Source organism: Pleurodeles waltl, chromosome 1_1 (assembly GCF_031143425.1).
Source record: "Pleurodeles waltl isolate 20211129_DDA chromosome 1_1, aPleWal1.hap1.20221129, whole genome shotgun sequence".
Classification (NCBI taxonomy): domain Eukaryota; kingdom Metazoa; phylum Chordata; class Amphibia; order Caudata; family Salamandridae; genus Pleurodeles; species Pleurodeles waltl.
Genome location: NC_090436.1, coordinates 27,403,043 through 27,427,747, shown reverse-complemented (window position 1 = coordinate 27,427,747; position 24,705 = coordinate 27,403,043). Strand labels below are relative to the sequence as shown.

Sequence of the window (24,705 nt, the reverse complement as noted above, 5' to 3'; positions counted from 1 at the left end):
CTTGGGGCAGAATATGGCCATCCTCCCCAATTGGAACAAACATCCTATCTACCCCACAGGAGGGCATGGCCCGATGCCAGGGCAGTCTGTCCTACCCTTTTGTTTGTTTTGCCGCCACTTTGAGATGTCTGTATGGGGGAAGGGCACAAAGACGGGGTTGCCACTTCTGGGGGTGTGGCTATAGCTCACTGCAAGGGTAGGACACCTGTACTCCTTTGTTTTGCCCAAATTTAAAATCTATGGTGTCTAGCGGACTTTCTACCACCTTCCCCCATTGGGGCAGATTAGGGACATACTCCCCAGTTGCAACAAACATCCTATCTACCCCACACGAAGGCATGGCCCAATGCCAGGTTGGTCCTCCCCCATCCTTTTGCTTTTTTTTGCCACCATTTTGAGATCCATGTGTCTAGTGGGGTTTCTGTCCTCACCGGGGGCAAATTGAGGGAAAACCCCTTCCTTTCCCTGTTGGGTTGGGGTTATGACCCAGTGCCATGGTAGGATACCTTTACCCATTTGCTTTGCCCAAATGTAAAATCCTTGATGTCTAGTGGGCTTTCGGCCTCCCGTGGGGCACTCCCCTGGAGGCCAGGAAGCAGTTTCCTGGGTGTCGGGCCTGCAAATTACGTAATCAGTACATGCATGCTACATATTAGCATTTTTTTGTGATTGACGTGTTTATGTAAAAAACATTGTTCATATCTTTAACACAGGCAACTTATATAACTGCAAGGCACAATTGTTCTGTAGGTCACTTACAAAGCAATATTGCATCCTGCTCCAAACGCCCATAGCTTAATTTTTTGTTTTATGTTATTAGCATGCGTGGATTGATATTTGGTGCTATAGTGCCTGCCACCTTTGTTGTAAATAAGATACGTTTCTATTTGTTAAGGGCACTGGGCCAGAACTACTAGAAGACTGGTCACAAAGACGCACCTATGGACTAATATGTCACTATCACAAAATCTTCAGCTTCGAGGGTGGGGAGTTCCCTGGACAATCTGGCTAATGAATTTTAATTAAGAAGGGCGTTGTTGGAGACCTGGATAGCTACAAACACGACAATGGTGGACTGCCTTCCAAAACATGAAACTGTTCCTTCTTTTTAAAAACAAACCCATTCAGGAAAACAATGGGATGAGCAGGCAGCAGTCCAAAGTACAACTGTCTACTACCCTGAGGCTTGCCCTTGCAAATCCGTTATAACCTTTTGTCACGCACCTATGCTGGGAGTCGGAAATGCTTTATTGTTTGCAAAATGGCTTTAATACATACTAGGATAAGTTACCTACCATCTTAAGCACTGTTGTTGGTGGATAATCCAACACCATTAGAATATTCCCAGGTACCAGACTGGATCCAGATATTTCTTAGCTGTGCTCCTGCGCACCACTAGGTGGTGCCATGAGGCCCAACAGTGGCTTAGTTCAACCCCAGAAGTAACAGAGCAGAGCCGCACATAAGAGCAATCCCTGCACCTTCACGTCAGTCTGTTGCTTGACTCTTTACGCATCCTTGGACGTGGAGTACAAAAATTCCTACAGCGCTGAACTAGTGAAATGCCATTCCTGTTAGTCCTGGTTGTCACAGCAGTATTGCTTTGTAAACACGTGAACTGACGCCCACTTCCGGCCTGATAAGCGTCAAGAACAGGCATTCTGCGTGTTCTTGAAATCTGTCCCTCACCCATCTTGACATCCGCTCTGGGGTGATGGCTTTCATCTGCCCCAAACAATGAGCCAGGAGTACAGTCAATTGCAAATTGAACATGTTCAAGCACATTATGGCAGTGAAGTTTGTTAAACCCTTGTAGGATTTAAAGTCAATCTTTTGGGAAATGAAGTAACAGGAAAGTTAGTTGATGTTCCATAACAAAGCCCTCTTCTAGTGTGATCATCAGAGCCTTCCAAAGATTTGAAATCACAAAGCACCCCTGTAGCCCTCATTTCTAAGGATCAACCGTCTTGTTTTGCCAAAAAAAGTTTTCTTCAGTACTATCATTTACTAATGTAGGTCCTTGGCACTTTGGTTAAAAGGGTCCTCCAGTTTCGTTGTCACACCTGGACGGCAAGGTCTAGGTGGCTAACTTCTTGAAGATGATCTTCAAGGCTTTTCCTCTTTGTCCATTGTGGTCGGGGGCATGTCCCTCACCACACCCATGCACAGCAGCTTCCTTTTACTCCTTCTGAGTCCTACCCTTGGCCCTGACAAGTAGATTTATACTTGTGATTCAACATCTTCCTGAGTGTTTTGCCCACAGCACTTGGCATGATGAGACCTGCAGGATCAGCTGTATCACATGGTATTTTTTGGCAGCTTCTCATCGAAGAAAAAGCCTCTCCGGCATTCACTGCCAAAATACCAAAGGCTATTAATCAGAAGGATTAATTATTATAAAAAAAAATAAAAAAGTCATCATTTCTGGTAGCACCTTCCTTTTCCAGCAGTCTCCTTCAACAACCCACATCACTGCATGATGGGAGTGTTTGTTATGGTTTAGGGTCTTGAAACTTCTCCGAAACATTCTGTACACAGTGTCCTCCCTTCCTCGGAGTGTGACAGGGGTCTGAGAGGGCTTGCTGAAGCCAAAAGCAAAGATGAGGCTCACAAGAGAAATACTGACACACATGCACGTGCTGCTACAAATTACAACATGTCACCACCAGCTCTACCCTGACCGAGTTCCGGCAGGAACATGTAATTCCAAACAATGCTGCCAGTTGACATACATTGAACACTTTCATGAAAATGCAGATGTTTGCACAGATGGCCACAGGTGTGGCATGAGGATAACCTTCCTCACTCACAGCCTTTTGCAGACAGGTCCAAATAAAACATCTAATGTTACCTATACCTACAGACGCCAATAAAGAAACAGGCTCACAAGCAGAAACCTCAACATAAATGATGCTCACTAACCTAAACATGGATGCCTTAAGAATTCACTTTTTAAAACAAAATGCAAATAGCATGCAAGCATGTTTTGGTCAAATGGTATACAAAAGAAATAACACTGTTCCAAATCCAAAGAGTCCCCCCTATGAATATCTATTTTTTAAATGATCGGATTTGGCATTCATAAGACCAACCTAAAAATGCTTATGCCACTACAACATGTGCACAGTTGACAACACAGTCGCAAGGTAGTACATGCAAGATTGTAAATGAAAAGTCTGGATCTGTGCAAAAAACATGTAGTTGAGCTTGTTGTAATGTTAAAGGGAGGCTTTTCGAACCATGGGAACGCAAACCATGTAACAAGCGTTTTTAGTTCTGAATAGAGCCACAAACAAGAACCAAGCACCAAAGGCAGCATAACTAGGATTCACAAATATTCAAGACCTGAGCAGACAAAATCATTTATTTAACAAAAAATGTGCAAGAATTGTTCTTGTTACACTTCATTGTGCGGGAGATTGTCAAAGTTAGTGAGTCAAAGAGTTGAGAGCGTTATTACATCAGGGTTCTCATTTTGGCATCATAAAGACTGGATCCAAGTCAGTCAACAGGGAATTTTCAGTGTATATTGATGGATTTTCACAATACTTAGTTTTTGAGAATAAGGCACTTCAGCTTTTTGAGTGAAATAGTTCTTACACAATAATCCGACTGAATAATACTTGCATAGCGGGTAGACTTAGGGCACCACTTGAACAATGATGCCACTGAGACAGACTGGATAAGGCAGGAGGCGTCCATCCTACTTGCATAAATGGTGACGCGTTCTTGTGCTGGTCCTACAACCTTTGCTTTCCCACCTCCTGAGACACATGAACTGCAGGACAATTTCAGATGGGCAGTAGGCATAACTGTGTACAACAAATCAGACTGTTTTGGACATAAGGTGTACACAAACACCACATTAAGTACACTGCAGAAATATGGAGGTAGGCATGCTTACAGACATGCTGATAACAATATAAAACATTTTTGAGTTTTATCTTGTATTTTGGAAAAACAAAAAAAAATTCACTAGGCTATTATTTTGCACACAGAGGTGTTCTAATGAGAAGATAGAAAAAAGCAGAAGCAGTAACTGTGAAGCAGGAACTCCAGCCTAATGTGAACCTGATCTTTCATGTTAAGAATCAGCTTTACCAGTTTTTAACATTTCTGACAGACTTTAAGACAGAGGCGATCCTCTTTCAAGCTCTACTCTGATGTTCTTTGTTAACAGACTTATTTCTATCACAGCAGTGAAGGTGGAAGCCTGAAGCCCAACCCTAGCTACCATTCACTTCTCAGGTTCAGAAATATACTGTGGCTAAAGCATTCAAAGGATGCCTACCTCAAGGGTTGCAGGGGGTCTTCGAGAATACTGAGCCATAATACATTACTCTTGAATGCAATAAGATCGCGCATCTCAGCTCATTGCGCATCTTCGAAAGCCAGTGCCTTGCATAGTAAAGCACTGACGGTGGAAAGAAACATCTACCCTAACACTCAAAACAGAAGGCAATACATCTTAAAATGATTACTGTGCGGGTTTAGGGTTCAGAGATTGGTTTAAACCTTCATGTACGTACTTTTGATTTATTTCTGTTCACATACCTGCCACTTTCTAATTTATGGACCTAGTTGCAAAAACAAACTATTTTACTAATATTCAAATTTAAGAATACCTTTCAGTGTGCCATGCTCGGGCAGTATACCCTCAACTTAACAGGCATCCTGCTTCATCTTGAATCCTGTGTGAACTGACTGACTCCTTTAAAAGGGAGAGTGCCCCGACTGCACGTTTTTTTTACCTTTCCTCTCAACTCGCAACACCTATGTATACAAATAGTAGCCACAAACAGTGACACAATAAAATAGTTTTGAAGCAGTCTACTTATGTTAGCTAATACAATTGAATTGAAAGTGCAACCATTAGAATGTTTCAGCACACAAGTAGCACTCCGTGACCCGAAGCTATTGTCCAGGTATGGATCCATCAGCCGCAAGGGTTACCTGCTCATGGAGTCTCTAGTCAAGCACTTATTGCGACCACTGCCAGCCGTTTCACAGCGTCGAGAGTAGGGGGTCTGGCTTTTTATGTGCCTTTGTTCAAATTCATTGCAAATTGAATTCAGAAGATACTTTCAAATATTTATTTTATAAGACTTGTAGTTTGATTTAATTTCAATGCCTACTTTTGGTGAATATCAGTGTCTCCTGTGTTTAACCTACCCTGAAAACTTGCTGCATCTCTGAAGAAAGGTATTTGACAAAGCGACTGAAGCAGACTGGGATTGCTCAAAATGTGTATTCATCACTCCTCCTATTTAATATTTTGAATTCTCAGTACACCAAGCAGTGAACCAAAATGTATATTAAGCAAAACTAAGAGGAGAAAATACAATTAGAATCAAGGACCGTTTAACATAATTGTAGGATAAGTGTTTTTGATAAATGTGAAAGTTCTGATTAATAATTCTAATAACTGAGGTGTTGAAAACATATGGATTGTATTAGGTATTTTAGGACTGGTACTGTTAAATATGTATGGTTAAATTGAAAGTGATCAAAGTTTATTTAAACTAATGAATAATAAAATATATTCATTGTTAAGAAATAAAAGTGCAGTTGAAGGTGTTTGTGGTTGACGGCAGCCGAAACATTTAAAAATAATTTCCCAGATAAAATACGTCGATTTGCAATATCTCAAATTACTCTTGCAACAGCACTGCTCACTAAATTGCTCTTGAATGGAGAGATCTGCACCTTTATTCAGACACAATTAGAGACTTGGAACACAGTATCTGTAATCGCAGTTATATTGCTGGAGACCACTTTAAGAAGCAGGCATGTCACTTTTGATGAAAAAACTTTCAGGAGTCAAAAAGTATTTAATGAGCAAATCTTCCTATACTAGGGTATATACTTCTTGCTCTCCTCAGTCTCCGTATAACCGTTCAGACAAAGGATGTTACATGAAGCCAAACCTTTATCAAGATGCATTAACACAGTTGCAAAAATTACCCGTTGTTTCTCAGCATATTGCTTATAAGATAACCCAAAACACAGGGAAATTTAACAATATATAAAAAAAATCACACAGATGTTCAGGAGAGGATTGAAGATTAAAAATGTGTTCTTCGGCTTTACTTGTGAAGACTATGCTAGACGGCCATGTCTACTGCAAAAAAGATTCGGAAACCACTGCTCTTGGTGTTTAATAGCCTTCGTAAGCTTACCCTTTCCTAACTTGATGTAGTCGCTCCCTCCATTATAATATTTAGTATTTATTTATTTTAAAGAGCAGACCACACTTCCTGAAATAAAAAAATATGTATCTGTGGATATCTCTCATTTGTTATTGTGTACAGGGGACAAAATAAGAGAACGTGATTTTGCAAGCAAGTGCCAATCTCGGGCAAAGTTATTCCCTTGAGATCTTACAAACTGGTCAACCATGTTAAGTTAATAGCAGCCCACGCAGGTGTCAAAAGCACAACTTGTGCACCGTTGGACAGATGAAATGACAGGTGCTCCAGTTCAAGCATCTTAAATTAAGACTGTCAATATATACAGGACTTTTGGAGATAGACAAGAGACCACAGACAAATAAGCAACCAAAGCATTTCCTTCTTGCATTGCAGCGCAGAGCATGGATTTATGCACTGGGGTGTGTAGTCTTTTTAGTTCTATTATTATTGGATTAGGTTTTCATGATTTTTAGGGCTTCTTTTGAACAAACACGAAAACATCTTCGTAACTGAAGGAGATGCTGACCTAAACTTAATTCACGCTCAAGTCTTTTCCCTCATGGTCCACTGCTCGGGCGCTGCGCTACACTGGTCGCTTCCGCCTACTTGCATCACTTTTCTCAGTTTCATCAAGATGCGCCATCCTGACGACTTTTCTCCATCTAACAATTTGCCTCAAATTTAGTACGCAGCTCTACAAAACAGTGAATTGTGGAGAATACATCGCAGGGCATGTAAAATGTACCAGACTGCCAAGGGACCTTGTTGATAAATTAACAGCACTACAAACACAGTGGCCCATACTTTATATTAGTTACCATCCGAGAAAAAGAAAACATTATACTAGCTTTAGTCAACAAAAACCTAACCACCACCCTTTTGTCTCTAAGATGAGGAAGGCAGTCTGATTTAAATTCAACATTTTAAAACCCTTCATTTCAGAAAACTGGAAAAGCGGACTCTGAAATCCATGTCTTAAACATTATCCAATGGTGTTCACACAATATATGATTGAGTGAGATCTCATTTTTAAAATTCAGCCACCCTCTGAATTCCCCAGACCTTCACCAGATGTAAAGGACCACTACTCTCAAGCAACCCAAATCTCTGCTTTCTCCACACTCAGTGGCCTCAGTCTAATCTCAGTCCCCCGTTAACCTTCATTAGTCTTCAATGTATACAACTGCTAACTCTTCCTGAATTCAAAATAACCATCATTAAATAACTACTTTTTTTGCTCCCTTTTCACCCATTGTTAACTAACAAAACCATTCAATTGTCACAAGATTATATAAAGCCTGACCAGTACTCAAGCTTAAAAGTGCTTTCTTATTATTACTCCTACCCTCTACCAAGATGACCGGGTGCCATGTGGTAGTAGGGGAAGTCAAGTACAGCAAATTTACATTTTCGTTCTGTAGCCAAGGAAAGTGACAATAGCAAACAAACACTATGAGCTGGTGCAATTTGTGAGCAATAAGACCAGCCCATAACTCTTCCCTAAAATGTTTTATCTTTTTTGGCACAATTATCACTCAGTCAGAGCAACAGTTTAATGCTTCCAAGTTTCTAGGCGTACAACAAACAGTTGTGGGTCACTTTCAAACTATGCAAGCACCAGTCTAATGCAGCCATAAAAACTACATACAAACAACAGCCAAAAACTAGACACAGAAGAGAACACTGCAATCAATGACGCAAAAATGGTCATAACAAATGATGCAGATGTTTGTTTCATCTCCTACTGAGCGGTAGAGTAGTTTTGAAATGATAACTTGACGGAGACTCAAACAAGGAATAAGCAGAGCCAAACACGATTCTGGACCTTTTGTTGGTAAAAATCCATCCAAGACAGTAAATCACTTTAGCATCGAAAGGATGATTCTACCACAGCAGGCCAATTTTAGTCCATGAAGGCAGTGAACACTCCTGTTCGACAACAGTAGATTACTAACACTAGTATCTGAAATATAAATTAAATAAACAAGTATCTGGCTGATAAGACACTGCACAAGCAGAGTGATGTACCACACTGACTGAACAACTGTGGGAGATATCTCGTGCCATCAAGCTTTGATCGATCTTCTAGCACATGCCCACTATACTGGTCAGACCTAGGTCCGATACGTATAGCTACAATACTTTATTCTGCATTTAAGAGGCTCCACCTGTTGAAAACTATAATTTAAACAAAAATACAGAGGAAATTTTATATTAAGAGACACTCAGTCTACTGGCTCCACATCTAGAACTATATCTGTGTTGGTAGACATTGCTAGTGCAAAAATTTGCAACAACTATGTTCTTTTTGTCTAATTTAGATATATAAAAATAACTTTTGGGTTCTGTTTTTGGGGGTCAACGGCAGGAGGTTGATGGGATTGAAAGCATTCTTCATACTCTTCAGCACTAGCCTCCGTAAAAATAAAAAGAGGACAGCAATCCGTACAGGAAAGAATTTGAAAGACACTGGAGTTTCACCTCTACAACACGATTTACCTTTTCCCATCATTAGAATTTCTTCCTATTACCAAACACAGAAGGACAGAGCAAACCTGGCTGTAACTTTCATGAGAAATACTTGGTATAGATCCCTCTTTTCTCCTGCCCACACTTACAGAAGGCTCCTTCAGAACTCTGGGCCATCCCTTCTGTCTCCTGTCTGTGTGCAAGAGGTATTCTGTTTAGAGGGAACACAACTCATCCTACGTCCAGGTCATCATATTTAATTCACTTGTGTCCATCGTAAGAGAAAGACAAGAGGTTGACATGAAAGAAAGGTGTAAGTGCTACGAAGGATCATCATCTTTGTGCTGTCTGGTGTTCTGCAGAATACAGTTATTTGTCACTCCTTCAAGGTCCCTCATTTGCACCCAAGCTCCTCTTGCATCTGGAACTGATGCCCTATTGCCACAATGTTCCTTGTGGGACCTTTCCAGGCCCAGTGCATCTTCAGAACAATCATTCCCAGTCTGTCTTAAGGCACTCTGAACCCAAGTACCCGTTTCCATGTTTCCTGGTTGAGTTCTACTAAAGGTATCTTTGGAAGGCAATTTATTCTTGCATTTTTGGTGCATACCCGTATCATGCCTGTAAATACTGCCCTCTCCAGCAGCAGGTATGTCCCCCTCAAGATGCACAGTTTCTTCATTTAAAAACTCATGAGAGATTTTAATCAAGCCAGTAAACCCAACAGATGTTCGCTGTGGAGCGCTATGGGTACACTGTACGCAACCATTGTTACACAGATCTGTATTTACAAGATTATGATGCGGCTCCGTTTCCTGTAAAGTGGCAGCATCTTCGTTCCACTCCAGGACGCCAGGCTCCTTGCTGCTTTCTGCGGAAAACTCCACATTTTCAGCTGTAGGAGGAGGCCCTTCCCAGTCTTCAGTTGAAGCGCCCACCATCCCACTGGCTGGTTCAGACCCACTGGCTTCCAGCTCTGCTACTGGCTCCTCTCTTTCATCTTCTCCACTGGACTCTCCATGATCCCTCTCTGGGGACGGCGGGTTGACCTGCTGATGACACATGGGGCAGGTATCTTGAACATACAGCCACTTGCGGAGACACCCGGCATGGAAAAAGTGTCCGCAGATAGTGATCACGGCAACACTCATTTCCTGCAAGAATCAAGCACAAAATATCGTCAACTCTTGATGGAAGTCAATGAACATGGGCACACCTTGATTTCACAGTACACAAAGAGACAATAAAACAGTAGATTTAAATACTTGTTGTGCAGAAGGGATACAAAGCCCTGCCTTAAAGCATGTTTAGCAAAACTCATTAGACAACATACAAGACAAAAAGCAGATCAGTGTGCTCTTTAAGGTAAAACCAGACATTTGGACTGTCAGTGCTTGCAGTATTACTGGCGACAATGGGCATTAGAAAGTTAAAAAGTCAAATGATGAACAACGCTGTATATTGTACAATGAACTAGAATTACCAGTTTACAGATAGCTGGTGATCAGAGGCAGGATGTATGTCAGCGTCAATCAAAAGACAAGGTTTATGGTCTTCAAGCTTGAAAATTAGTGAAGGGATCAAAAGCATCTCAACTAAAAATAACAGCCAGCAATCTGCAGTGGGGCACACTGTTAAGGCATCATTTAACCACTCGCACATCCATACAATAAATGACGATGGACAGAGATCATACGCAAGAGATCCTTACAATAAAGGACAACGGGCAGAGATTGTACGCAAGAGATCAAAGGAGATGAACAGCCTCCTCATGAAGGACCCTCTTGTCATCAAACGTTAAAACCACAATACACTTTATTTTAAAAAGAATAATGCAAAAAGACCATCCTGGGAGAAAATGTGGCACGCATGTCCAGAAGTTAGGCAACATTACAAAATCGGAGGCCAACTAGGGAAATAATCAGCTCAAACCAAATTGTGAGTAAAATGACCAAGTATGAAGCTAAAACACAAGAAACCAACAGAGAATATTAGGACCTGAAACAGGAACTTGAAACACTTCTCTCTGAGCGAACAGAACAGATGCTATTAAAAAAATAATTCTACAACTACTGTATGAAAACAGGTACTTAAACCGCAAAACAAAAGATGAGGGGAAGTCACCTTCAGAAAAGGAAGCCAATATTACAAAGAACGTATGTCAAAATAATAGAAATAAAAGACAAAGGCAGAAAATCTCTCCTGACAATTATACCACCCAAACCTACAGAGAGCACTAGTTAGGATTTCAGAAAGAACAAACTAGACTTTTCCCCACCCTATAATAGGGCCTCAGAATAAGCAGTATGTGACTACCCGCACAGAGTTGGTTCACATTTCCAGGGGATCAAGAGCATTGTCGCCAAATCTGATACAAATACATCTTCAACTGAGATTTCTAAATACATTTAAAGGCCAAAGATATACAGCCTATTCAGGGAGTCTGAAACTGCTTAGAAAATTAAATAATATTAACAGATTAATAAAGTGTATATAAATAGAGAAGCAAAATATACAATTGAAATTTTTTAAAAACATTCAGCAAATGTGAAGGTATTTAAAATTTGAGGCTAAAAATGAAATTAGCATCCTCAGATGCATTCGTGGAGCAGTGCAAGTGCATCAAACCAAATATAGCACGGACGATTAATGGACTTAATTCATTTTAGAAAAGCACCAACCTTCCTATTAAAATTACAAATGTGTCTGTTTTCCTTTTTTATTTGTCCCCTGCTTCCAGCAATGACTGAGAGGGGGTCCTCTAGTTCCAGAAATGATTAAGTGGGAGTCCGCAAGAGTCAGAAGGTTAAGAATCGTGGCATTAGATCAATATAGCATGCCGATGAGTTAGCTAGTGTCCAAAATTCAAAACCCAAACAAGGTTACAGGTATCTTTCTGTGGAGCAGATAAAGTTACGTCTGAACAGGACAATGGCCTTGAAGAATTGGTGTGAATAAGGTGAGGGCCGAAACATGAAGGCTTTTCCTTTAGGAAACATGATCATTCTCTGAAGATACAGTTGTTATCTTGTGTTAGAGAGACACGAATGTTACCGTTCAAGAATAAAGATACCCCCTTCCCCTATGTACTAATTGAAAGGTTGTGGTATGCAGCAGTAATCCCTGCATGCCTAGTTTAATCTTGAACTTCATTAAGATTTAAGACAAAATGTTCCAATCTGTGTACAGCAAGGGCAGATATACAAAAAGGTTTAGCATTTCGTAACAGACTGACAACAATTTTGGTCAGTTAAGAAATACTAAAAACTGCCTTTTCAGATGTACAAAGGCCAACGGGGAAATCACAAATATGGATTTCCTATTTGCGATTTCCTAAGCACATGTGCAAAGCATTTCCTAAATGTGAGATGGGCATTTAGGAAATGCAATTATCATCAACTCCAATGTGCGCTTTATAGGTGCACCACTTTTTTTGGGCTGCATCAAGGGTGGCCCGTATGCCCCTAGGCAGCCTTGCGCTTGCATTCCCTAATTTGTGATTTCCGATTAGGATATCACAAATTTTAAAATGCAAAACCATTCGTACCTATGGGTCTTTAGGCCCAAAGGAACCAATACAGCATTTCCTCAATAGTGATTTCTTAATAGTGATTCCTAATCTGTGGAAATCACTATTAGGAAATCTCAATTTTTGTACATTTCACGCTGCATTTCCTAAATAGCAGTTTCTTAGAATTCGCTGTTTAGGAAATGCAAAATAGGAATTTTGTACATCTGACCCCAAGAGTTCAGTTTTTCAACACAACAATAAGACCTCGCATAGCATATCACTGTCATCCGAACAGAAAAGCAACTGGCCTATCAATCAGATTCTGAGGGGACTAGTAGTGCCACATGTGTGAGGAGGATTCACTCGCCATCATCAAAACACATCTAGATCAGGTTGATTGTGGTTATTTGTTTTTGCTGATTACAGCCAAATAAGGATGTAGAAACATCTCCCCTTCTCAGCACATATACTTTTGGAAATACATAATTGTCTTCATTTCTGGGCTAGCACCAATATCTGTGTGAAAAGAGGCTCTTTTCACAGGTTTGCCCCCAAACCACAGCAGTCAGAGCTGCTGACGAGATCAGAATCATTAATATAGCTCTCTAAAAGAACTGTGTTAGAGTCAGAATACCTTTCTGGGCTACAGGGGATCCATCCAATCAAAGGGGCTACACAACCGACCAACACTTGCCGAACATACATCTCCCACCCAGCATTAGCCATCATAACTAGGCCGGCATTAAAAGCACAGTACCTCATTGCAGGGTGGTCACTTGACTTGGTATGAGCTAGTCTACTGAAATGCTCTGTACCCGAGAAGCACTTCTGAGCCGAGCGGAACCCAGTTGCATCAGAAGGGTCTCTCAGTCAAACATATTCATCGCACAACGCATCTCACACCATCACAAACAATGGAGATGCTCTTCATTACAGAGCTGCAATCCTCCCAACATCTACAATGATTTCTTTGATGTACTTGTTCCTAACAGCAATCCTTTGGCATCAGCACTAAGTCTGGCAGGAGTCTGGCAGTTCTACCTCCATCAGCCTCATCCTTTGAGGTGGCTTTTCCATCAGTGCAGACCCTCCCTTTCCATCACTGGAGGTTTTACTACCTCCATCAGTCTCATCCTCTGACTGATTAACCTCCCACTAGTTCTCTTTCACATTCCATGTCACTCACCATTCATGAGCTGCCCACACCAAGTAATTAATTCCAACGTTCTCAAATATCTTCTCCAAATTCACCATCTCTCACTCGAGCAACACCTATCTCAGTGACCGAACCACAAAGGACATTCACTGACTGGTGTCACATCAATGAATGTATCTTCACATATCACTGCATCCATTCATTAGGTGACAGTCCTGACCTGGCCAGATTTGCCCTTCCTTGCTCTGTAGCACAACAATCTCCCCACACTGGTCTGACCATCTGGTTTATACAGTGTATGTTGATTTCCATTAGCAACACGCGCACAACATGCGCATCTTGAGTCACCTTATAAAAGTCCAACTAAAACATCCATATTCACAGCAAGCACATTCTAAAAATTCCCTCTCTCCACACACCATCCTCCCATTCTCAATACCTAGCAAGCCATTGATTGGCAGTATTGATCCTCAATGTTTTAAAAAAAAAACAGCTCTCACCATCTTTTTACATTTAAGACAAACTCCAACAAAAGAGTGATACACAAGTTTAAAACGCTATAGCAGAATATCCAATTTCCTGCGAGAACTCTGCATCCCTCTACACCTTCCACAAAATCAACACAATCTCAGCCAAAAAAGTCATTATATAACCGGCATTCAGAAGCCTAACAATGAAAGCAAAAAAACAATTCTAAATTGTTAAACAATGCAATTTCCCGAAAGGAAAAAGCTAGGATAATTTGAATGAATGGCAAGAGAGGGGAGGCCGCGAGAAGCAGTGTAAGCATACTTACTTAAGAGCCCCATGTTTCTTATGTTGCTGCTGAAAATGCTCTGGTCTTAGCAGGAGTCCTCGGAACGTAGAGCAAGGGGTGCTTTGTAATATATATTTACAGCTGATTCTGTTGGAGCATCAGCTAGAACAGGTAGGGTGGGGCTGGCTCAAGTTACTCTAAAAAATAGTCCATCCTCGCGAGCCCTCTTTTTGACTGCGCGTGACTCAATGTTGAGATGCACCAGCCTCCCTTCCACATTTCCCATCCTAGTACCAAATACCGTATATTTTGTAGTTTAAAATCTGTGCTTCTGTCTGTACAATTTGATTTCTGCAAAACATTCCATATCCTGGTAATCATGTCAATGTCATGGTTCACATGAGGCTGTACCATGAAACCATTGAATGATTTTACACGTCAGGCATGAAAAAAAGAGTGCCCAAATGTCTGTGTGACCTGAGTGCCAAAAAATACAAACATCATAGCAACAAAGAACCATATTCTTTTTGGCAGGAGACACAGATTGTTGAGATAAACAAAATTATTCCTAACGTCAAGGAGGAAAAGACAATATTTCTCCAGATTATTAGAATAGCAGAAAGTTGTTAGTCTCATAATATCATAGGAGAAATGTGGATAATCACACTTTGCAGTGAAACTGAACCTTCAGTCTCAGCTGATAAGTACTTCAGATTTCCTAGCATAAGGATATAAACAATAAAGACAAGAAAGCATATGATGAAGAATGCATGCCTCCAAGGTACAGAACAGGATAATCATTTCTTTAAATTCACATGGTCAAGGATCTGCTAGCCATTTACTTCACCATGTTTGGGATACTGATTAATGGCACCAACAAGTGAGGTTAGAACTTGCAAGTTTGAGACAGCTGGAGCAGAAACAGTAACTCTAAAATGATCTCAGCCAGAGCTTAAACCAGGCTGGATTAGAGAGTGCAAGGACTGCAGGAATGTTCTACTTACCGACCGCTGGTGGAAACAGGAGAGTGGGGTTGAGACAAGACATTAAAATGTTTACATCTAATTATATATTACTATATTGTGACAGAATCAGTAAAAGAAAATTAACATCACAGCACATATGCCAAATGGTTACTATGAGGAGGTCTGACAGGGTCGGCACTGATCTTCCTACAAGTTTTGCTTGAGTACCAAAGACCCACAATTATTCAAATTCAGAGCAGGTCACCGGGGGTGGTCACAGAGAACGCATGAGGAGCAACTAATATACCAAGTACTGACCTCAGCTAAAGCTGTCCCACTACCTGCAACACAAATGATAAGTTACAAACAATTACACCAAACACAGGTTATAAGTTTTACACTCATCCGATGTCGTGTCAGCATTGATCAGTTTGGCAATAGTTAAGGTTCAGTGTTTTAGAGCGGCTTTAGAAGATGCTCCACTGTTACCTGGAAGCAGATGGCGCACACGTCATTGTGAGCAAACAGCTGCTCTTTGGTGGCCTTAGGAAGAGAGTTGATCTTCTTGGCAGCTTCCCTCCGCAGCAGAAAACTCTTCCAGCCGGACTGGGCCCGCAGCCAGACATTCAGGTAGGAGTGGATGATGATGACAGAGGCACCCATCCAGCTCCATTCACCAAAGAGAGACTCCCATGTGCCATATCCAACCACGCAGACTGCCACCAGGAACTCCAGCACTCGGCTCACCGCGTTGACGTAATAAATGATCTCATCCATCTTCTCCAAGGGGTTGTCCTGGAACAGCTCAATCATGAACAGGGTGTAGATAAAGATGGTACCCATCACCTGCAGGAAGAATTGGCAACAATGAATGGGATCTTGACTTTCTGAAATACAGAGATCTGCCCGACACCAAAGATAGCAGATTCTCCAAGGTCAAACTCAAGAGGACCACATTCAGAAGGTTCAGTTACAATAAAGGGCCCGATTTAAATTTGAGCAGACGGGATGCTCAGTCACAACGTAGACAGATGGACCGTCCGCCGAAATAGAAAGCCTATTATATCATATGCAATTTATATTCCCGCAGACGGGCTAGCCGTCACAATCGTGACGGAGTAACCCGTCCACTGAAATCTCAATCAAGCTCAAAGCGTGCTACCCACTGGCATCTTTCAAAGACACAAGCCCATAAAAAAGAAAAATGCACATCTTCAAGAAACAGATAAGAAGCATGACATTCGAAGTTGGAGGCAAAAGTTAGAATTAAAAAGAAACAATGAGGAAGCCAAATACAATCAGTGAAAGAACGCATTCAGATATTGGTAACCAGGTGCAAAAGTGAAGTGACCGACAAGAGCTTTACCTGCAGCGAGGTCAGCATGCAGCTGGAGACCAGAATAAGCAACCAGAAATCCATGTGGAAGAAGCGGGATATTTTGTATGCCATAAACGAGGGGAAGATCAACAGGAAGAGACACATGCTAACGCCACGGATATGCTTCCAAGGACTCCTGTGGAAAGACCAAAAGGTGGGACACTAGATCAGTTCTCCTTGTAGACAGGAGCAATAAAAAGAAAAACACATAAAATGTAAACAGAACACCCTTTAATCCTTTCCTTCCAAGTAAGGAGGAGTCACCCCATGTAGATGTATGCTTCAAGTTTTAATTCAAAGCTACTGCACATCCTCAGAGCCCCTAAACCAGAGCATGCACAAAGGTGTGCTATATTCTTCCCCCCAACTAGATGTATTCAACGTAATGTCCGCTTGTAACGTGGCTGGACCGGTCATCTAGAGTAGGGGCTGCTTTCAGCGCTGGATGGACTGACAGTCTCTTAGAGAGAAGTCCCCTCACCACTCTGGAGGGGGTTGTACCGGTAATAAGACATTACCAGATCAACCATTCAGGTCTTCCTCTCTGTTTAACAACTATGTGCATCTGCTTCCACATGAGAGCGTACCCTCACTTGAAGGTATACTATATCTTCCTCCATTGAGCAAGTGGATGATGCACTCCTGCCTCATCGAGGCCCTCATTTGCTTTTACCTGTTGCGAGACGCTCCCAGTGACAGCACAATGGGGTCCGTGATTTCTATCATGGACTGCAGGGTGGACGTCACTACAATGAAGAGGATGATGCTGAGGAGGAAGGTCCGCTGGAGAACCTGAAGATCTAGGAGTCCAGTCTGGAGGGCCAGAAGCAGCAGGGTCACCCCTTCTGTAACTCCCCTGTGGAGAGAACATCCTACATCACCATGGGCTGTAAAAGCATTCCCCATAGTTCCACCATAAACCCCAATTGCAAATATATTAATTTATCTGCCACGCGTGTAAGGACAGAGTCCTCATTCTTTGACCCAAAGAAGAGCAGCCTTGCTTATCTATAGGAAACACTCATCCAAAACTGGACTCACAGGTTCAGCCATGATAGTACATGTACAGTGTGCATAGACACCCAACTACCTTCATATAGAATGACCAAACACAGCCACGCATCATCAAACACTCGCTTTACCTAAACACCACAACATTTCATAGGTTACTGAGGAGGCACACCTCCTTCCCATACACCTACTCCACAGACCTTTTTAGTTCCCAGCCACACAGCATATCCATTTATCAGACAAACTAAACTACTCACATACTAAAAGGGAGTACCACAAAACCCTTCTCACAAAGAAGGTTATGCAATATACTTCTAAATACCTGCTCAAAAAGTACGACAACCAGTCTCCTTTCATTACCGCCCCCCCAAAGATTACCCCTCAAGTTATTTATCCAGAGAAAACCTCAATCTGCAAACGCTTCTAACGAACCTAATCAGTTCAGACTATTGATGCCTAAGTAACCAATCAGTTATTCACAAAAACAGTACACTCAGTGCCCAATAGAGAATTGTGTTGCTACAGAAATTTGAACTTTGGAGACGATGAGCACAACATGTATGCGCACATGCTTGTATGTATCGTACTACTACTAAAAGGACCATGCTCATGAACCAGCAGCCACCCAGGCCTGTTAAAGATGGCTCAGCAGAACATCCACATGGAATAACCCTCCGAGGCCCTGGCAGTTTCTGCTTATTCATAAGCTGTTGCCACGTTGTGGGTCTCTTTCCAGTCCTACGAGTTCCAAAAGCAAACACCATGGGTCCACAGCCAACAGCAGCCAGCAGACAAGCCAACTCAGTCTGTATAATTGAGATTCACCCTCCTGAATCAGCAACACAGAACAGACCAAGAGACAAGGGATCCATCCTTTAATGCCAAAATAGACTCCAAAAGCACCACAGCTATAAAGCTATTCTAGAAAAGTAACTACTAAAATCACTATGTGCAGCACTTCTAAAAGAAGGGTTTCAAATTATTTCAATGCACAGCTGAAGTCAATGAGAGTGAACGGTGAACATTCCTTACCGTTCACTACTTTGATTGCTGTGAACAGAGAAGTTTGTTATGCGGTCCCTACTGTTGTAATAGGAAAGCATGTTTAGGGCCGCAAAACAGAGTGTGGGAGACTGAGTACATTCACACCATGAGTAACTGTCGGCCTAATTCCTGGCTAGCTCACAGTGCTTCACCCGAACCCCAAACCAACTGGGGTGGAAGGTGGTTATGGCAACCTGAACATGAGACTGACTTCCGAGGAAAACAAAGGAAACAAATCTTGCCCCTTTTGAATTATTAGGCATGCATGCCAATGTGAGACACAAGAGATGCCAGATAAGTTTAGAATGCATTTATTGAACCAATCACAATCTGACAAATAGAGAGTGAGCTGCGATACTTAAGCAGAAGAAACAAAGCAAAGTAATCAGCATTATGAACATGGTAAAGAAGATAAACTATTTAACAATGTTGTATGAGGTTCTAGAGGTTCCTACGTAATCGGTGAGAGCATAGCGGGTGTACCCTTCTGCCTGGCCCGATCTAAGGGATTAGACCCAACCCCATAACTGGAAACAGGGTCAGGAGTTAGCCAGTGCAGGGATGTGGAATTCCTATCGCCCGACACCCGGGACATCTTGTTTGGGGTCAAGGGCAACAAGTTTTTATGTTTACTTTGTCCTTGGGACAAGTAGGCCCAACCCGCTGCAGCACAAGCCCTTTGGCTGCCTGTTTACAGAGAGTGGAACTCTCTGCAGTTGAGGTAATGTGTTTCCAAAAGATAATGCTGTTCGAACTTGTATTTATGGTTCATTATTTGAAAGCCTTCATTATTAGGGTGAGTGCTGTAAATAAATGTTTTAAGGTCACACTTCACTACTGACGATGGTTCCAGTACACAAAAAAAAAAAAACGTGTATACACATGTTTGAAAAGTTTAGGCTATGAGGCAAAGTATAATGCTCCCAGAATGCTCTCTGATTAGATGCAAATGAAGTGTCATTTAGTAAAATGTGTTGATGCATGCTAGTATTTCCCAAAAATATTTCTAATGGAAAATCAGTGTAACCATTTTCAACATGATTATGGGAAGCATGAAAATAAACAATCACTGACAAAGCCAACTGATCTGACATATTTTTATAAGTCTTTTAGTTTCATCAATGCGTGTCTTGTTTTGACATGGCTTTTGCAACACTTTATTGTTGTGGGAGCTACCAGGCCCTCAACATTGTAACAAACACTGGCAAAACCCCCCCCAAATAGTTTTTGAACTCTAAAAGCACACGTTGCCACCAGCAGCATAACAAAGGCCCCGCAGCCGCACTATAGGGGGCCCCTTCAGCACAGCACCTGCCCTGAGTGAGCCTGGAGAGGGGGCTCCTCCATGTTCTTTGCAAAGGGGTACCCTCCAGTTTCGTTACGTCACTGATTGCCACTGTAGTTCCTGACACTGAACAAAACTACTTTGTGTGCCAATATGCACCTTGTGGAAGAGCAGAATGTGATCACTCACAGTAAAGCCAGCCGAAAGAGAGAGAAATAGAAGTTTAATAAAAACAAAATGTCTTTGTTAACACCAGACCTAATTAGGGACCAAGACCAACATGTAGGTAGCTTTTTGCATGTCGCCAACAGCGACTTTCGCTGTTTGCGACGTGCAAAAAGCACATTGAGATGCACAAACCCAGTTTTGCGACTCGCAATTAGTAAGGGTGTTCCCTTGCTAATTGCGACTCGCAGTGCAATGTAGGATTGTTTTGTGACCGCGAACGCGGGCGCAAACCAATCGCAGTTTGCACCCATTTCAAATGGGTGCTAACACTTTCGCAAAAGGGAAGGGGTCCCCATGGGACCCCTTCCCCATTGTGAATGTCACTGTAAAAAAAAATTCAGAGCAGGCAGTACTCCTGCCTGCTCTGAAAAAATGAAACGAAAACATTTCATTTTTCGTTTTTGTAATGCATCTCGTTTTCCTTTAAGGAAAACGGGCTGCAGTACAAAAAAAAAAAAATGCTTTATTAAAAAGCAGTCACAGACATGGTGGTCTGCTGTCTCCAGCAGGCCAACATCCCTGTGGGGGCCGCCATTTGCAAGGGGGTCGCAGATTGCGACCCACCTCATGATTATTCATGAGGTGGGCATTTGCGAAGCCCTTGCGAATCACAGATGGTGTCAGGGACACCATCCTACATTCGGATTTGCGACTCGCAATTTGCAGGTCGCAAATCTGAACCTACCTACATGTGGCCCCAAATTCTTAAAGAAAGTCACAAAAGTGCACCCATGGTATATGTCGTACCCCTATAAAATATTTGTGAACTGTATTTTGGCATGGGTAAATACGATGTGTAGATTTGCTCATGTGAAAATCTATTGAGCATTTGCAAGTTCATTTTCCCTCGAGCCACTTTCTTCCTAACCCTGGAAGAAGTTCCAATTCTGCCATTGTCAGGAGTAAATGTCCAACCTTTCTTATTATGGGAAAATATTAGAGAGAAGCTGGTAAAAATCTTTAAAACATGCAGGTTAGTAGGTTTGCAGACTCAAAGGCATTCCAGCCCTGGAACTATTGCTTACTGCTTCCTCCAGCCCCAGTATGCAGATCTGCAGAAAGGTGGCAAAATAAGCAAATTGCTACAGTAGGGATTGAAACTGCAAGTATTCAAGCCCTACTATGGTAGTAGCCCTGGCATAATCAGAGAGGCTATTATCAGAGCTCTTACATAATGAGATTGCTGCCATAATTTGTCGCCACACACTACATGGCACCAAAGGGACAAGTAGATCTTTTTACAGGACAAGTAGATTTGAGAAGCAACCTGTCCCCTGGACAAGCAGATATTTTAATAAATTCCACACCCCTGCCAGTGAAGTAGTTGGCAATCCCCTCGAAGGCTGTACATCAGCGCCAGACAAGCTGCATGTCGCACACATGCGTCCTAGGATAGTTGTGGCTGGAATTACCTCTGCCCCCTCTGGATATATGCACCATTTATTTAATAACACCATATTGTATTGGAAGTACAGTTCCGATACAATGCTGTGTTTAGGTGCTCGAAGTACTGTTCTGAATGGGCCACACCATTAGCACATCGTGTACAGAGTTCTTTAGCCTTGGACAGAAAGTACTGATTATATGTCCTGCAAAGGCTAACTAAACAAGCAGCGTGTTCCTTGTTTTCCTAGAGTAAACGCGAGCTGATAATATGTAAAAATCATGGATCAAACCAGCCTTACTAAAATGAATAAAATATGAACTATATAACAAAGCTAAATCAGGGGGTAACCAACCTGGGTCCTAGAGGTCCCCATGACAAGATAATTAGGTATGATGGGATCACCAACTCACCTGTGCATCACATTGCCATTCTGGAAGGCACTAAAACCCACCAGGTAGAACTTGCAGAGATTGAGCAAGCCCAGGGCAAGGTAAGAGACAGTAAAAGTCAGACCCATCAGGGAGTATGGTGTAGCACAGCACTCCGCAACACTGGCAAAAATAAGAGGACAATAATGGAAGTAAATCTCAATGAACCACAAACATAACATGTTACGAAATACACATCACATAGCCATTGTTAAACAATCAGTGCAAAAAGTGTCCAGCTTTATTCCATCATCAGGTAACGCAAATGACTAGATCAGGCAGTGTGATTCCTGAGCCCTAGTAGTTGTTATGAAAATCAAGAGTTAATAGGCATCTTAGTTCAGCAATAATTCTCCCTTACACTAGGGCCCTCATTACAATGGCTGGATCTTACTTAGAGCACTAACTCCTGAGGGATAATGACCGAGACATGAGAGGATGGCCAGCATTCCCAGAGCTAATGCTTCAGACACCAGGCCCAGTCTCAACGGATGCTGACCCGCAGCAAGTATCGGGCCAGAGGCAGGAGGACAGCCCGGGAGAGAAGCAGCACTTAAACTCAGCCTCACTAACCCCGTCCTACGTCCCAACCCTGCCGGCTAACCTCTTCTGCCTGCTCTGAGCAGGTCAATAATGTCAGCAGATTTATCAAAGGATCGGAAGGAAGGTTGGGTGGAAGAACCAGAGAAAAGAAAACTAATTTTACCAGATCCGGCCAGTTAGTCCCCATTTCAGAAAACAAAACTTGTACAGTATCCCTGCAGCAAAACCAGTCGTAAGTGTCCTTTCAACTTCTATTTTCAAGATTTTGATGGTCTTATTATGTGAAACAAAAATCTTTGAATAACCAGTTCGACAAGAGACTAATTCAGTGTGCATTCTGGATAACCCCTAGAAGTAGTTGTAAAAATAACTTGATATAGCTCCTACGTGGGCCAATCGCTGGCTTCCTGCCTGGACAGCACCTTGTATTCTTGAGGCTGGGAACAGGGACAGTGACTGAGTGCCCCTCTCTGGTAAATATCATTGAATAGCTGATGGAGCTTTCCTCTGTCATCCCCAGCAGCCCATTACAAACACCTTAGTAAACCCCCAAAAACATAACACAGGAACGTTTATCGGGAATACCTCGTCCTGCACACTCGCCTGCTTCACCCGCTGCTATTTATTTCCTAGTGATTCCATGACTTTCCCACTGAAGCCATACTGATCGACTTACCTCAACCCTATCCCAGGTTCCCCATTTTTAGTGCACATACTTCCCAGATTTAAAGATCCTTGAATACCCACAAGGCACTGCCACAGGCAGTCCCTCCGTGTCATGCACATTTACACTTCGCATCCTCCACAAGACCTGAAGACAGCATCTGCTAGCCCTTCCAGTGGCTCTCCTGCAACTCTTTTCTGTCCTCTTATCATTGTGGTTTGGTTTCTGCTGAAAGAACAGCAGTATTAGTTTAATAATATTCTGGTTTATATTTTTCTGCCGGTGTTCAGCACCAGAATGTTTTCATTTCTTCGACATGCTTTAAAGGAGAATTGCTATCCCTGCTTCATGGATTTTCCACCATGTTTACTTTGCATCACTTCCCCTCCTTGTCCTTATCCAAAGAGAGGTCCATCAGTTTACCGCTGAACTTTCATAGAACCAGGACTGCTCTCTCTTTTAACAACTTCCTTAATCAAACACAGGACTTTGGATAGAAAAACATATCTTAGTTTCTCAAATCACCCCTTTATGGCACGGGGAGGGTCCTAGAGACCAAACCATATCCCAGCAGACAATTAGCAGGGCAATAACTTAAATGTTTCACTTATTTGAGGACCATTCACTATGTTGAGGGGGCAGCATTAAGGTTGTGACTCTGATATAGGTCACATACTAAAGAACTGTACACCTTCAGATGCATTAATATTTGTGAAGGGTGAAAAACCAAGTAATGGAGAAAGTCAGGAACATATATCCTCATACAAAGGAAGTTACATATTTTTAATGTTTGTGTGTCAGGGTTTAAGCTACACAGAGGGCATAAAAGGCAACTACTTATAATTGTGTACCAAAACGCCACAAAATGTCCTAGAAGTAGACATCCTGTAAATAGACTGAGGCCTACCTAACCCTAAAGCAGGAATGCACCCACTGCTCTTGTGGACTGAAAGCCCGATGGAGACTGATGAAGTACTGGTGTTTCACTGGAGTGCATGGTTTTTGCTCGTAGTGCTCCTACACTTAGGAATGCCAGAGACCACGTCATGATTACAAATAAGTTACAAAAAGTAGCCTAACCAAGCTGGCTAGTTTGGGCCAAGGACCAGCATATTCAGCAAGGGGTGTGACAATCGTACTGCTGCAGTGAAATGGTGAACGTTTAGGGAAAACAGGCTAGTGGACAAGAATGTTAATAAAAAAAAAAAAAAAAAAAGAGAACAGTCTTTACTTGAAAACACCGCACACCAAACAAGAATACTGTTGGGAATGGGGTCTCTATTTGGCAGTCGGTTTGCAACCTGTCCAACTACGGACCCTCACTCTAGTCAGGATAAAGGAAATACCCGCTCAGATAACCCTGCTCACCCCCTTGGTAGCTTGGCACGAGCAGTCAGGCTTATCTCAGAAGCAATGTGTTAAGCATTTGCACATAACACACAGTAATAAGTGAAAACACTACAAAAGGACACCACACCAGTTTTAGAAAAATAGCCAATATTTATCTATATAAAACAAGAACAAATACGATAAAAATCCAACATTCAGTAAGAAAAATATGAATTCTGCAAGATTTACTCAAAACTACAGTTCCTTGAAGTCGATAGCTCCACCTGGGGCTATGACAGCGTCGTGATCAACAAAACCAACAGCTCAGGCCGGCCGCGGCGTTGCGGGTCAGCTACGGT

General features: G+C 42.1%; 1 protein-coding gene across 3 annotated transcripts in view; it reads right to left on the bottom strand.

The window, feature by feature from the left end:
* Positions 1–3,346: 3,346 nt before the first annotated feature.
* Positions 3,347–24,705, bottom strand: part of LOC138258457 (RING finger protein 145-like) — a 70,022-nt gene continuing 48,663 nt past the window's right edge. For all 3 annotated transcript variants that reach the window (XM_069205955.1, XM_069205936.1, XM_069205983.1), the window contains exons 6-10: positions 21,793–21,933; positions 17,101–17,283; positions 16,416–16,563; positions 15,539–15,895; positions 3,347–9,814 (exon numbers count right to left, since the gene is read on the bottom strand). In XM_069205955.1, coding sequence (XP_069062056.1) covers positions 8,981–9,814; positions 15,539–15,895; positions 16,416–16,563; positions 17,101–17,283; positions 21,793–21,933 — 1,663 coding nt within the window. In that variant the 3' untranslated portion in view covers positions 3,347–8,980. The remainder of the gene's footprint in view (positions 9,815–15,538; positions 15,896–16,415; positions 16,564–17,100; positions 17,284–21,792; positions 21,934–24,705) is intronic.